A 16,094-nucleotide genomic window follows, 5' to 3' on the forward strand; every position below is an offset into this window, starting at 1 on the left:
GCTGCTACGGCAACAACTAATGACGCCGATCGCATTGATGACGACACGAAACAGCTTAGCCAACCTGAACGACAACATACACAATTCCTTTGCTCAACTTAGGTGATCCTATGAGCGTACGTTTCAATACGCTAAAAAAGAATACAATATCCTTTTTTACAGCGGCCTTCGGCTGAAACGTAATTTTTTCCATGGCGCTTTGCATGTGCCTATCTCGCCACCCGTGGCATATACACTGAAATTCGGTCATAACACGGGAAACAAATTTTGTTATGATACGAATTCGTAAACTTCTGCACAATCTGCAGAATGTCGGATGTCCGAACTATCTCCCGCACCACTGTAGATGGTATGAATGTGTGGGTCTCGGCCGTATTCTATCACACTCGCACAGCAATCGCGAGTCGTGTAGTACCCATACCACCTCGACAGGCAAGGACTGGACACTTGGTCCACGCCACATGGTCGACGTAACCTAGGTTGTCGGCGTCTCCATTGCGGTCGGTGGTTGCCGCTCTAACGTGATTGCAGGCTGTAAACGATCACCTCTGCTTTTTGTTATCGTCTCTCAGAAGTCAGAATTGTTTTAAGCCGCATATTTCATGTCGGCATGCGAAAGAAGGCAGGCTTTTGCCCTTACGGGCATCTTTTGAGGCTCTTAATAAAAACAATTCAGCCACGCTCGTTCCTTGATTCAGACCTCTGCGACCGACGACAAAAATTTTCTCTGGAGCAGCATTTAACCCGACACGCTGAAAACTTTATGGAGTGGCCGAATGAAATGGCATAGTGCCAAGCCCCTGACTTGTTATTATCGGAGGAATTACACAAACGGTCCGAATGCGAGAAATTCTTCGTGGTAAAACAGCGCCGCTGGCAGGGAACAAAAGGAGAACAAATGATCCAGTAAGGTGCTGACTTGCAAATTAAATTATTTGAAGCACCACGCATACCAGCAAACACCAGAATGTTCGGGGCAAAAGCCAAGAAAACAATAACCGTCCTATTGCTTCGCTCCTGTTGTTCCTGCGGTTTGGTTCCTTATGATATCCCACTAACCGGCCTACAACCATGCTGTATTAAGCAACCAAAACCCGACCACGAAGAACACCTACGCAATCACAATCTCCAAAACGAAACAATAAGTGAAAGTAAGCATTTTCTTCTGACCCAAATAAATTAAGTATCACAACTGCGTAAGCATTGGATGTACCATCTTTGCCAAAAGTAACCAGGAAGCATGTTCCGCTAATTAGTCGGTTGCAGAATATTCGTACCACTTCTGAATCTGTAAATCTTTGCAAAGTAAAGGCGAGCTCCTCTGCTAACTTCTCAACAAGTTGTGATCCTTTGGAAATCCATGTTGGCTTTAGAATACAGGTGAGAAGTAAAACATGCAGCCTGGTTACTTTTGGCAAAGACGGTACCTCGAAATCATGCGAGCAAGTTCATTTCTTCTTTTTCAGGCACAGGCGCAAAGATCGAGCGTCAGACCGCAAGGCTCTGTAGCTTTCACACAGGTTGCTCCCAAGAATTTCAACCTCTCTTTCTTTCTCCCTAAACACCTGCAGGAAATAACTGCACTGTTTGTGCATGCAACCACATACTTTCATGTCTGTGTCCTCCGTGCTGTTATAAAGTTGCGTAGTACGAACCCGTATAGCCATCTAAGCTCACGAACTCTTCCTATTAGGGACCCTTACTGAAAAAGTCTAAAGCTAGGCATATACTCGCCGATCTCCTAATACAAACACAATAACACAGCGACTCGCCACATACCTGATAAAATTTTACAACACCCTGCCGACATTTTAATGATTCAAAAATCATGCACACACGGCTCTGTAACTAACTAAATGCGTGACAATTAAAAGTGAGATAGCAGACAGGTAGGACGATGCGTCTTTCAGAGTAACATAAGAACCGCCAACGCTGTTTCAACGAAATCGCAGATTCGTTTAATAAAACAACGATCGTTTTCATTGCTGTCACTGTGCACATCTTTTCCCACACAAGTATATTGCCGCGAACATTTATTTGTTCAACAGCCGCCAGCATGCCGCCTTATCACTATGAATGTAGCACACGGACCGAGTTCGCGCTCTTTGTTCATGCTCTGTATCGAGATACGGGCCCTTGTCACTTTCTTTGTAGCGCGGGCGGTATTCTCCGAAGTTAGGCGAGCACAAATATTTCCGTATTATTTCGGACTTTTTCAGCATCTCTTGGCTGGCTTATCTAGATGTTTTCTGGGCCTACTTTGAATTGAGCCCTGCGAATGCAACGGGCATTCAGTCCGACGTCCGCCGAGCACTATTGTTGCTATCGCCGCCGCCGAATTGCTTAGTTCTTTTGCGGGCTCAGTCAGTCTAATAAAGAGTTTATTCCAGTGAATTTCAAGCCTTTCTGATGTCTCCTCTTTCTTCGCCAACACGTGACATATACAAAGCAAGGTACAGAATGCGAGCACACAAAAGATTAAAGAGAAGCGCCAAAACAATCGATTTTAGAAAATCTTGATGACTGCTTAGTGGTAACGTACCTCTACGACAAACGAATAAATTCAAGCATACGTGCGTCATTACCAGTTATCACCGCGACTAGCATTATTCGCATTTTTTTATATAGACTCAAGGAAAAACGTACTTACGGACTTCATATATCCCAATGCAATACACAGGAAGAATATCGAGCACAGTTAACAGATGAACACTGCGGAGGCCGTTACATTTCGTCGCTTGACTGAGAAACATCATCCCACGGTGGTTTCGAAGCAGCAATCAATATACACACAAAGTACTTGCACGCCAAAAGGTAATGAAGTCACACGAATCGAACCTCGGTAATTTGTCGATATCAGCTTGATTTCGAATATTTTATGGAGTTACGTGGTCAACGCCTGCCGAGCCCGGAATGCAGACGCTGGTGTGGACAGGTTGTATCTTTTTAGCGGGAATGCAGTATACTTCATGGGGTAATTCTGGGAAATGTGCGGTATCTGTGTAGCCTCGACCTTTGAAATTTGAGCATCTGCCAATGTGGCGGGCACTTCCACCTCGACCTTGCCAGTGAGATGGGTGGGATAGAACGAACCCTTCGATACCGAATTGGACACACTGCTCGTTTGTAAGGTTTGATTAAAACGAGTGCCTATGTCTACATCGAATTGTCTTTCCTATATAGTCCGGTAGCTAACTACTCTATAAATTAGTATGTGTGGGATACTACAGTTACAGATCAAAATATTACTAGCAAAGTGTATGGCCAGCGAGCTAAGAGCGCACGCTTCACCCACGCGGGCTACAGCCAATGGCGGCAGCGAAATCGCGCTGCATAAGTCGCCATCTCTGAGAAGAATTATTTGGCACTCCAGTGACACAGGAGAAAACCAATGTTAAAGAAAACAAAAGTAAAACAGTCGCAAACCGGAAGAGCGTACCTATTTCTGATGACGTGCAGACTGCCTCGACCTTAGTCCGCACGCCTCGCTTTTCGTATTTCGTTTGACGCCTCAATAATATGTGAACCGCCCACTTTAAACGGCACAAACAATTCCGGCGAGACGCCAGCGACAACGTCACCTACATCTACCATATAGCAAGATCGCTATCAAGCTCTAATACCATACGAATTCTACTTACATGATAAGTGACGCGCTGGTGTCCTTGCTAGAAGGCCAGAGAGCGCACCAGAGCACATATCCGTCTTGGATCCAACGCACCACGCACCGCTGCAGGCCTTCCGACGGCATGAACTAGGCCTAAAGCCCCATCGCTCCGTCGTTTCGCCGCTTGCTGTACGGAAGTGCGCGCCGAAATATGCAAACAGGTAGTCACTGAAGATACACCGAACACTCATCCGTCGATGACAAGTACAGTTTCGGCGCACAGAGCTTTCTAGCATAAAAAAAAAATACTGAATGATAGCGTACAGTACGTGCGCGGTACAACACAAGTCATTGCGGGAAATTACTGGCAAGCTAGGCTGTGACGTCGTTCCCTAGCCGCAGCCCGCTATTGCCCGACAATCTTTGTTTCTTCCCTGGATCCAGACCTTTCTTATCTAAGAAGTAATAGCAGTGCACCCCGAGCACTGAGGGGCAGCGCAACGCCTGTACGTCGCAAACTTCAGAGAGTTCAGGGATCAAGGAGCGATCGATTTCGCGACACTAGCGCATCCCTGATATCACCAGTAAGGTGCGGTTACGAGTCCAGAAATAAATTTCGCCAACTGCAAAAAAAAAGGGGGGGGGGGGGGGGGAGGGAATAATTCTCCGGGAGCGGCTTTTCATGTTTCTACATATGCATTATTTGTTTAGTGCGGTAAAAAAAATGTCGGATGACGTAAAACTTTTCATGGCATCGTGAATCTCGTATCATCGAATTTTGCTATACGAAATGTGCCACTGATTTCTGTTAACGCCTATATAGGTCCTGGAAAATCGTCGCCCTGCTTATATGTTTGAAACTAATTTCCATTGCGCCGTTACAAACCTCGACTGTATGCATCGCTATGAGCTTTCCTGCTTATAATTCGCGTCATCCCTCCAGCGAAATGTAGCCAGAAATACTATACAACTATATTGATGAAAAAGAATAAACCGTAAACAACGACTCAATGGTTATGCTTTGTCACTAAAGCGTTCGGCCGGTGCGACTCTTCCATGCGTTTTTGGCGCTGAGTGGCGCCATCCTGGCATCCTTTGCACCCCATGATCTTGACCCTTTCTTCTCTCATTACCGCAGCTAACTTTGATGTGGATATCTCAATGAGTCAAAGGCGTTTGGTGGTGATGTGATCAGCTTGTGGAGACCATGCTCCTGGCTGCACGCTTGTAACGTTGTCATGGCTCACGGCGACGTTGGTGTCACTGTCCACACTCGGATGGTTTGCTTGTTGGTGGGGATCAGAATGCAGAGTCACATAACATAAAGAACGTAACATGTTCGTTATATTTTGAACGCATTATTGCATAGCAGGTTGGGAAAATAGTCATGAAGTCAACCGTTAGCGCTAGTGATGGCCGAATATCTGGAACTCTATATATAAAGTGCCAATACTTGTATTCCATGACAGTCATGCCCCTTGTGATGTATTGCGACAGTTTTTTCTGAAAGTACTGTGATGTTTTCCAGTAAGTTCGCATGTGTACCACTGCCAAACCTATAGGGTGCGTCGGCCTTGTCAAGCCTTCCTACTGGCTTTCCGTTGGCGCTACGAGCATCTTTGTGATGTTAAATAAGCATTCTGATTCTGAAGTTCAGCCTCCTCGCCACTTTGGATATTTAAAATGAAACTAATATCTGAGAAGAGTAAATATGTGACAGTGCATTCAAGCATATTAGCGTGTACTTGTCCGAAGAAAACTCCTTTGCTGCAAACAGGTCTTTCTTTTTTGCCTATAATAGCCTGTGATATTTTGATACTTTTTTCTTTTGCTCACGACTAGGTTGCACCAATTATTACAACTATTTTTATGAAGATTCAACATGAGGTGTGCGTTTTGTGATTGTTCCAAGATTGTTATTGTATTTCCATAAACACACATTTAGTTTCAACTTGTGATCTCAGTGATCCAATGCCTTTAGTGCTGCGGCTTACTAGACACCCATCCAGCTCAGTGCTGCAGCATGCGAAAAAAAAAAAACTTTGCGTAAACAGCACATTAGCGATTGAAATTCGGCATTATATGTGATAACTGGAGGTCTTCTCGAGTCGGTTTCTAGTCGCATTAAGATTTCGCGCACCCTAGCTCAGGTTATTTTTTCGCAGTTACCTACTTTCTCAAAAGTAATCGGGCTACTGCAATCGCAGGAAATATGGTCTTGCGACGCTGTGCTTTTTAGCTCTTATCGCCCGAGAGGGTAAAACTGCCTCACGTGAACCTGTTTTACCACCATCCTCTTGTGAAATGTTACTGATAACATGAGAAGCCGTACGGCCGTATAGTTTCTTTTCACAAAACCGTTGCGCAACTATACACACGGATGTCTACTGCATGTAGTCAGTCGGATGTGCAAGAAGCCTGTCGTTGCAGGAGTGGCTGATACTCCGTAAAAGATTTGAGTTAAATGATCTGTTACCGAGAATGGGATGAGGTCTTTAGCTCTAGTGTGTCAGTTCTCAGCCCATAACATGAGTATCGTGCGAATGTGATAGTATAGCACAATCATATATAATTTATGTCGCCACCTCGGCGGCATCCTTCACTCAAGGCCAGGAAATTTCATAAAGATCAAATATATTTTGACGCTAAGAACATCGTCCGCAGAACTTACTTGCCTAAACAAATGAATGACAACATTCTGATTAGCACATGCATGCTTTTGCCAATGATTCTGCGAGCTTTCGGAAGGAAGCGTTGCCGCATTCTGGTGTGTTTTGATGTGCTATGAATTGTTGTTTCGTGCGGTGATCACCCTTCCTGTAGACAAGCTACCACTTACCTATATGTTTCCTAAGTTGAACTAAAACTAGCTGCGCAGCTTTTTCGTCGTTCATGTCCTCCTTGTTTCGGCGTTTCACTAGTGGTGTCCCTCCGCATCAGCTTTCCTGACGGCGACACATTCACTTCGCAGCGCTTACTTCTTAAGCAGCCCCCTCTACAAGCGATACCTGCTATTTTCTTGAATGTCAAGATGCAGTGTCATCACATCGCGCCTATACTGTTGTCGTTTAGAGTACAACGAAAGGCAGTCGGAAAGTGTGCTCCTGGGATCTTGAGGCTGATGGGTGTACGGACTAGTGTATTGACGGCTGTTACAGCCCACTACCAGTAGTGTCAGACTGGATCATTTGATAAATAACGATAAGAGTGTTGAAAATGTTCCGGGTAGAAACAAGCCGCGTATGGCATGGAATTGCATTTTCGTGCATATGGTTACTGCTACATCGGTCGCATCGGTCTGTGTCAGGTACTATAATCTCTCTCGTGCGGAGTAATGTCCCGCCATGATGAAAGCGCCTCCGTTAAAGCATCTTAAAAGACACAGTGAGCGAGATTTTTTTAAAGCTTTCAACACTGAAACAATGGAATCACCTTTCGACATTTCTTATATAGCGCTTGGCATGAAATTACTGAAGCGCCCTGAAGTTAGCCTGCTTTGGCTACGTTCGGTATCAGTTTTTTTTTTCTTGATTTGCTAAGCCAATGTCTTCCTGTCCTTCTTTTCTGCACATAGAGAAAAGAGCGGGAGATAAGAGGCGAGTTATGATACAAGCCGAAAGAAGCTAACTGTCATTTAAAATCAAAGACAGCATTAGGTAATGTTATCTTTTATGACGGAGGCGCTAACTGGAAAGCGAACTTACCTGCATGTTCATTTCAGACTTTCAAAGAGTAACTCTGCAGAAAGTAAAAGAAACGACGGCCGCATTCTACCTGTGAAATCCGATGGAAAAGGCAGCATATAGTAGAACATAATCCGGAGTCGGGTTTTACTTAGTCTCTCAAACCTCAAGTGCAGCTTTGTTACATTATTCCACCGCTTCATACTAACTAAAACAAACGAGACTCCACCCCATCCCACCCCTGCACGCCACGCCACGCCACGCCACGCCCGTTACAGAACACTACACCACGCCACACCACACCACACCACACCACACCACACCACACCACACCACACCACACCACACCACACCACACCACACCACACCACACCACACCACACCATGTCACGTCATACGACACCACACCACACCACATCATACGATACCGCACCACAACTAGCAGAGCATTGCTTTATTCCAAATCTGCCCCTCTAGTCTCGTTTTGGACCTTTTACTTCACGTTACTACCATACAGAGGTAATTAAACGGCATGTAGGGATTGATGTATGACTGTGTAAGCTAACTACTCCATCCCATAAGCATTTTCGTCATTTAGTTTTTTGTTTTTTTTAGAAACGCGGCGCGCATTGTGTCAGCTCTCTATGTTGGCACTGTCAGCGTTGAACAGTTTTACGCGCAGCATTGCAGCGTGGCTTAAACGTGTTGTCACCAAGACATCACTATCCCTTTTTGCACCTCCAAGGGGCGAAAAAAAAGTAGTCCTATGACTTTTGTTTGTTTTTTTACCCGTCGCCTTTTGGCAGATTTTGCAATGCGTTGTGAAATTAATAAACGCACCTAAGTGATGCAGTTCTCCACTTCACTTGTAAGAAAGTGCCACAGGAAAAACCTAATAACATATTATTTTGACGTGTGACTTGCATCGTACATTAATATGACTCATGTCTGATTGCATTATTATTCTTGTTTGTTTCAATATAACGCGATATCGTAACGGTCCCGCGTCGCAGTAAAGCCAGCGTCGTCCATGCAGCGGCATCAAAAAATCCACGTCATGGGGGAGGTCAAGAATGAAAATAACTGAAAGGGGGACTTGCAAAGAGAATTAAAGGTCGGCGTATGTTTCAAACGACTTGACATAATCCTACGTGAAAAAAAGTTTTCAACGCTTTTTATTGCGAAAGCAATACTACGACAGCCAACGCGATATCTCGGGTGTCCGCAGCTACGCTATGAAGAGGCGCCGTAAAGATGAGTGAAGAGGCGTAGTTATGGTCTCCTGAAAAAAAAAATCAGCTTGCCATAACATTTAAATTCACGTTACCCCTATGTCACGGACAGGAGCTGCCAACTCGGGTCGCTCCCCTTTCATATGGGAGGGTGATATCAGAATCGGCCTGCCAGAACCATTTGCATTCTCGTTACCCCTCAGGACGCACACAGGCACGTCCATACGGCTTGGTTAAAGCGAAACTTTAATGTGAGCTGGTAGCTTACGCTCTCGCGTCATACTCTTAAAGGATGAGCTTAAGTGTCCACAATAATGTAGCACCTTACACTGATAGGTCGTGATGGGGGAATAATGCAGCAGGCAAAAGAAGCTTCCGCCGTTGCTTTCGCTATTCAAGTAGGATTGAACAGAGCTAAACCAAAACTAATTTTGGGGGGAGAGGGGGGAGGGATTCGAACCCATGATCTTTGGGCCACACGCCAGGCACGCGGTCGACTAGAGGCTATGTGAGCACGTTGAGTTGATGAAGTACGAGGGGGCAATGGGCGGGGGACGTGTGTGTTTGTGGGGGGAGGGGGACGGGCGTTAGCTTAACCGAAGCGTAATAATGAGTCAAGAGCGGTTAATATGTTAATGTCAACCTAATTATTTAACTGCAGTTCATGAACAATTCTTCCATGTCACAGCGAATATTTCTTCCATGTCTCTCTGGCGTTTCCGAGACAGAGATTTAGGAATGCTTTATTTTCGTTCATTTCTTTCAGGGTCAGAAGGCTAACGGGGAGTTCATGGTTAAAACGGAAGCAGACTCGTGGACTTCTAGGAAACTACAATTGATGGATGATGTAAGTGCATCTGGCTTTCCTTCCTTATTCGCAATTTAATAGCCCATAGATACAACTACCGATGACAGTTTTTCGTGCAGGTCGGAAGCATGCTTCTTTTCAAACATCTTTGCATCTAGAAGTCCTCGCAAACAAAAATGTCAACACACCACCATTCACATCGTTGAAGAAGTGCCCAGAACAGCCTCCTATGAGGACTCAAGAAGGCTGTTTGCACAGGCAGCGGAAGCATTAGGCAGCGCTTAGTGTCATTTTTCACTCGACAAATAGTTCGCAAGGTGCTGATTCCACAACTTCAAACAGCAGAGAAAGAGCTTTAATAAAAGAAAACATATTTTGCTGCCGCGCTTTCGGAGAAGTCTGAAGACGAACGTTCAGTACAAAACCAAAGGTAATGAGAAATGCAGGGAGGTTAGCAATGCTTTCAACTATGTTAGTTTCTCCGTGGCTTTCCCTGAGAACAGATTTCAGGGATTTGAAAGAAGAAAACAGGAGATAAAGCAGACGAGACGTATATATATATATATATATATATATATATATATATATATATATATATATATATATATATATATATATATATATATATATATATATATACCAGAAGTTATGAACCAGAAGTTATATTATTATAAAGTAGACTGCCACACGCTTAAAAACATAACAAGGTTTTACTGACGTTTCGACACTGGGGGGGACACTATATATATATATATATATATATATATATATATATATATATATATATATATATATATATGCGGAATCTCGTGCCTCGTATGCCCTGTTGGTTATTTATATTTGCGCAGTTTGTTCGTAACGAGACACGGGTAATTTAAGAAACAGTGTCAGCTTCAGGTTCATTCTAAGATCCTAACATGACCTTGTGAACTTTATCTTTTCTTCCGGAAGGTTGGGGCTTGTTTTAAAGAGCGCCATCTCGATGCAATGAGTGATGTGAAAAAAGGCATGGGACAGGCTGGAGCCCATTCTTAATATATGACTTCTATATACTAGTAAGAGGGTCCCGGTGCAGTCTTCTGACTATGGGACCCTCGTCTCTATTTTATGCACTTTGTAAATATGTTCAAGAATATAAACTTTCACTTTCACTTTCAAAAATACGGCGGAATCACTGAAAGCATTGCTACTTTGTCAGGTACCGTGCGTGCTTGGAGGAATATAACATAATTACAAATCGTCCTGCAGAACATTTCAAAATAAACCTAGGGTAGTTGGTAGTAAAATAAACCTTATCTTTTTACTCTGAGTATGGTCTATTGTTATAGACGAAATCAGCAAAAAGAAGCAGAAAGGTTAAGATACCATGAGGAAGGGAAAAATAAAGTGAAGACCAGACAAGAAAAAATTACCTGCTTGACTGAGACCAAATCGAATTTATTTCAAATCTATGCATGATGTAGCTGCACAGACTAAAAGCCGAGAAACAATCTACTTGACAAGGGTCTGTGCCTCTTTCGAAGACTGCGTAGCTAGTAATGAAAACAAGTGTTGATATCAGCAATCAAACGTGGTTACTCAACGTTATACAATGGCAAGAAGGCTTATCTAGTTATTCACCTTAAAAAGTAAAGCAAACATTTTATTTCATGGGCAATAATTTTAATTGTACAAACTCATATAAACTGAGAGAAGACATCGGAGACCAAGTGAATTTAACAAGGATTGGTAATGAATAGGGAAGTCGCTGAGTACTATAATTCGTACGTGCGCGTGGTACGAACCAAGTTGCAGTATGACGAGTGTCGTGATGTTTTATGTTTTGGACAAACTTAACTGATGTTCAATAAAGTGACTCCCTCGTTGTTGTTTTTTTCCTGTATGGTACAGCTGCAAGAGCAATTTATTGTATAGTAACGTTACAGTGCAGGCTTGAAGTTTCTTTAGAAGGGGTTCAGTGTATGCGTCATATACTGAGTTGCAAATATCACGCAGAACCTTTTTGTGCAGTGGGGAAAGTTTAGTAATATTTGACACCGCAGTGTATCCTCATACTAAGGGGCAATAGTTTAGATGTGAAAGAGAGAGTTATATATTAGCAACCTAACGGAAACGGGCTGAAAACAAACAGGTACAGCAGAGATAAAAAGTTCGACGACAGACATCATGTATCTCTGTTTTCTTGGCCATTTTCTTGGTTTCTTTTGCCTTCATTTTACTTCGTTTCGATTCTTATTCTTCTCTCTCTCTTTTTTTTTCCCTCTCTCTCTCTCTTCCTATTGGCTTCGCTTGCCCCGTGTCTTCTTTCTTCACTCTCTTCTGCTTGGCAATTGGCCAGCATTTCTTGTTTTCTTCTCTCCTGACATGTCAAGGAGTATGGTTTGTCTCTTGGAATTACTTCAATAAACAACCATAATTACAGCCCCCTGCACTTAATCTGCAACAAGCTTCAGTTTCATATCTCTGAAGCGGTGTTTTATTGAAAGATATCGCCGTAAAAAAAAAAAAAATGACAACCATGATGGACACTTGCGGACTCAGAGAACCGCCTCGTCTGTGCCTGTCGCTGAGACATGAGAAACAGGACTAAAACTATTTGCCAACGACAGCGTATAAAACTATAACTTATTGTGTAGCGCGTGCGGACCGGCTGGACTTGGCTTTCAGGATGTGTCTTGCGCGCAGGCCATGCCGGAAGCCGAAGCCCACAATCGACGGTGGCGCTGCCTGGCGGCTGCGCCGAGGTTCCACTACGCGGACATGTCTTCGGGGCCTGAAGACCCGGACAACCGGTATCGAATGCAGAACCTGGTGAGAGCCTGTTCTTTCAGAGCTCACGCAAAAAAGAAAAATCGATTATTAGGATTACCGCATAAGGAAGAGTACATTATTTTACATCTATTTATGTGTAGCTAGGTCTAAAGCTGGTAATGATTCAGGTAGGTTCTCTCAACACAGGCTTCTGAAGAGTGTGTTTCAGAGAGTATTTTGCCTGAAAAACATCATGGAAATCAGTGCAAAAGTTATTGAAGATACACCTTAATGTCACATAAAAGATACTGTACATGAAAATGTCATTGCCGAACTTCTTTTCTGTTTCAAATTATGTAGACACTAATAGGAGCTTCCACCAGCACCAGTCTTACCATCATCAGCCACCTAAACTATCGCGTTCGTATTTTTGTTGCATTTATAGTACAATGTTGTTTACACAAGGTAATTAGAACACCGCCTATCGCCTACCGTCTCGTGCGACTAAAATTATTTGCTTCATCCAAATAAAAATGCACAAAAAAATGAAATGAAAACTGAAATCAAGAATACTAATGATCACGTACCGAAGCTCAGATGTTGACTAGTTCGGGAAGTTCATATGATTTATTCGTGATATCCCTGCGCTTACTTCTGACCACCTCTGCTCTCGCTGTTTCCGCACAAAAAATAGTTGTGATAAACAAGAAATGGGGTATACTTACTAAGACGCTCTCCATGAAGCGCTTTATGAAGCATATGGCTAAGTTCCCACCGCTGGCGAACTTTCCAACCTGCGCAGGGCAACTTTTTTCCCGGCTTGGATGAAGCAGGCCTGATGGGCCGCGCTGAAGCGTTGGTGGACATCAGCAAGCACTCTCCTCCGACGGGTGGAGCGGCGGGGCTGCCCATCCGACACGACATGATGTACCACGCGATGGGACCGCCTGGTGGACCAGGGGCACCCGGTGCACCACCGGCTTCGCGCCCGGGACCGCCCCACCACCAGATGGGCCACCACCCTTCCACAATGGACGGTGAGAGCTACCACATCCTCCCTTAGGCCAGCCCGCGCAGCAGGGCGTAGCGTTCATTTCTCGCGATTAGACAGAGCCTACAGATTTTCTTTTGCGAAGAGTAGCAACAGCGCTTTACGAAAGGAAGAACCCGATCTAGCAGAACGTCTTTACTTTAAATATCGCATTGTTTTAGCCGAGTTAGATTGAGTAGCTGGATGAATGCCTCAAAACCAGCCTGACTAAATAAAACGTAAGTTCATCCCGCTTACTAATTGCCACACAGTTGCCTTTCGATATAGCAGCACTTTCAGCTCATCGACAACTTGATTGAAAGCAGCTCTAATGCAGGAACTTTTCATGTGGCGGAGTCGTCCATGTCACTCGCTCTCAAGCGAGAGACCCTTGCTTTCACCTGTTACGTGCAGAGAGCGACTTTGCTGAGATATGCATTTCAGCGCTACATGAATAACGCCGACTCACCGGGGACTTCCTACGGAAGAAGGAAAAATATCCCCTGGGATGTGAAACCCCCCAATTGCAGAGGTTTCTGAGGTTACTAGGCGAGATTGATTGTAACTGAGACCATACATCTAAATAGTATGCTTGGCTGCCTGTGCTTGTTTTCGACGTCGATACGGACATTTTCTCTTGTGACTCTGTGAAGACAATAAAAAATCACTAAGGAAGTTTCAGTGCTGGTTCAGCAAAGGCATTTGAAGTCACCAAGGAGTTTTTAGATTGTGGCACTGCAAAGGCTTTATACAAAGGCATCGGCCCCTGATGTTGTATATCAATTAGATAAAGGCAAAGACTGTTATGCTTGTAGCGCCGTAAAGGTTTTCGATGATAGCGACAAGAGCTTCTCCACAAGCTTTAGGCACTGCAGCCTGCTTCGCTCGCGGCAACCATGAGTCTTGAACCATTGAAGACAGAGTGTACACATATGTGCACTATTTACTTTGGAGTCTCTAGAGTTTCCCTTGCTTCCTTCTGGCGTGGCGCTCACCTCCTGCATCTTCGCAGGTATGGATCTTCTCGACCCGCTGTGTCCGTCGTCGCTGCCTGGCTCGCTGGGCGCCATGCAGGGCCCTCCGACCACCGACGCCGTGGGCCACCAGCTGCCGCCGCTGTACGGCATGCATGGCGGCGGTGGCTTCCCCGGCTCGGCCGTCCACGACGCCGACTCGGATCCGCGAGAGCTGGAGGCGTTCGCCGAGCGCTTCAAGCAGCGGCGCATCAAGCTGGGCGTCACGCAGGCCGACGTGGGCCGCGCGCTCGCAAACCTTAAGCTGCCCGGCGTGGGCTCGCTCTCTCAGAGCACCATCTGCCGCTTCGAGTCGCTCACCCTGTCGCACAACAACATGGTGGCGCTCAAACCGATCCTGGGCGCCTGGCTCGAGGCGGCCGAGGCGCAGGCCAAAAACAAGCGCGCCGACCCGGACCTGCCGGGCGTGCTGCCGGCGGGAGAGAAGAAGCGCAAGCGCACCTCGATCGCGGCGCCCGAGAAACGCTCGCTCGAGGCCTACTTTGCCGTGCAGCCGCGACCGTCGGGAGAGAAGATCGCCGCCATCGCTGAGAAGCTGGACCTCAAGAAGAACGTGGTGCGCGTCTGGTTCTGCAACCAGCGCCAGAAGCAGAAGCGGATGAAGTACTCGGCCGTGCAACACTAGTGACGGCTTTGCACCCCGCACGGCGTCACACTTAGCTGAACTCCCGCGGCAAGGGTCGCCCGCGTGCCGGAGATGACCTGCACCGCGCCGCCGATGAAGCCTGGCTCCGATCGCGGCGGCTCTTGAGAATCGTGGGAACAATCGTGCCAGGCTCGGCTCCCTTACGGTTGAGAACAAGGCTGAAAACCGTTGAAGGGCCTGGCATGTTAAATAAGGCTTCCCTTTAATTTCGAACTGTATAGAAGTCGGGGGAACACCTAAAAAAAATTTACAGTTTCGTGATGAACGCGAACGATAGACCTGGACTTTGTTACCTATACACAATCCTGCAGAGAAGGCGAGTTTGGGACCCGGCATGCAATCGCGAACGACAGCGCATAATGTGGTGGTACCGACGCGTATAGAAGGCAACGTTCTGAACCGAGACTCAGTTATCCCGTCTCAAAAAAGAAAATAAAGATTAAGCTCGTGTATTCACGGGTGGCACGTAAGCGGCAGTGTCTTCGTCGAAAGAAATATTGTAATGTCCGGCCGTGTCGCAGGCCAAATTTCCTGCAAAAACAAGGACACCGTTGTGTTTCGAAGAACTTAGCTTCCGTTTTCAGAACGCTGTACCGTTAAGGCGAGCATCACCGTGCCCATTTTGTTGCACTCTACGACAGTCGCTACCACCAAAAAAAGTATTTAAGCTGCAAGATCGTAATATGAGACGCCGACTAGACAAGCATCTTCACATGTACCGCGGCTAATTAAGGCGAACAAACGAACACAACGCTGGAAAACATAAGTGACTATCCTGTGCTTCTGGCAACGGAGTTCAACACCATTGACGGCGATCTGAAAAGTGTTACCGGCGACATGAGCTCCCTCTCAGTCGTTGGATTCGTGCGTGGAACTCTCATCAATCCTTTTGTCCGAAACGTCCCTAGTGGTGCATTAAGAGTGTCTCAGTTTTTCGGTATGTACCGGAAACTTCCGTTCATGGCAGCGTCTGACCTGTGTTCTCAAGAAGACTGCTACCGTTCGCTGCTTTGTGACAGTGACTCCAACTCGGCGCCGACTCTGACGTCCTCCATAAACGACTCGACTAGCTGTTTGGTCGTCTCACGGGACATGAGACATCAGTGTTGCAATCGCACATTTCTACGCGCTTCACTTAATTTATTCAAGAAAACGGGTTGAAAAGAAAAGCTACGTTATGCTTTATGAGCTTCTGGACTCACGTGACTGTCCAGTGTTCAGTTTTTGTCATGCGTTCAGCTGTCTGTACAACGTTGGTTTCTTAATGTTTCGCATCTTGCAGTCGCGACGCAGCTGTCGCATG

The 16,094-nt window shown here is 45.5% G+C and overlaps 1 protein-coding gene across 1 annotated transcript in view; it reads left to right on the forward strand.

Annotated features, from left to right (window-relative positions):
• acj6 (abnormal chemosensory protein 6) overlaps positions 1-14,770 on the forward strand; it is a 76,235-nt gene extending 61,465 nt beyond the window's left edge. Inside the window, exons 2-5 of the mRNA XM_084599878.1 lie at positions 9,289-9,369; positions 12,016-12,141; positions 12,884-13,118; positions 14,124-14,770. Coding sequence (XP_084456004.1) covers positions 9,289-9,369; positions 12,016-12,141; positions 12,884-13,118; positions 14,124-14,770 — 1,089 coding nt within the window. The remainder of the gene's footprint in view (positions 1-9,288; positions 9,370-12,015; positions 12,142-12,883; positions 13,119-14,123) is intronic.
• Positions 14,771-16,094: the final 1,324 nt, after the last annotated feature.

Source organism: Amblyomma maculatum, chromosome 4, assembly GCF_055883805.1.
Source record: "Amblyomma maculatum isolate TAMU_Amacu chromosome 4, ASM5588380v1, whole genome shotgun sequence".
Taxonomy (NCBI): Eukaryota; Metazoa; Arthropoda; class Arachnida; order Ixodida; family Ixodidae; genus Amblyomma; species Amblyomma maculatum.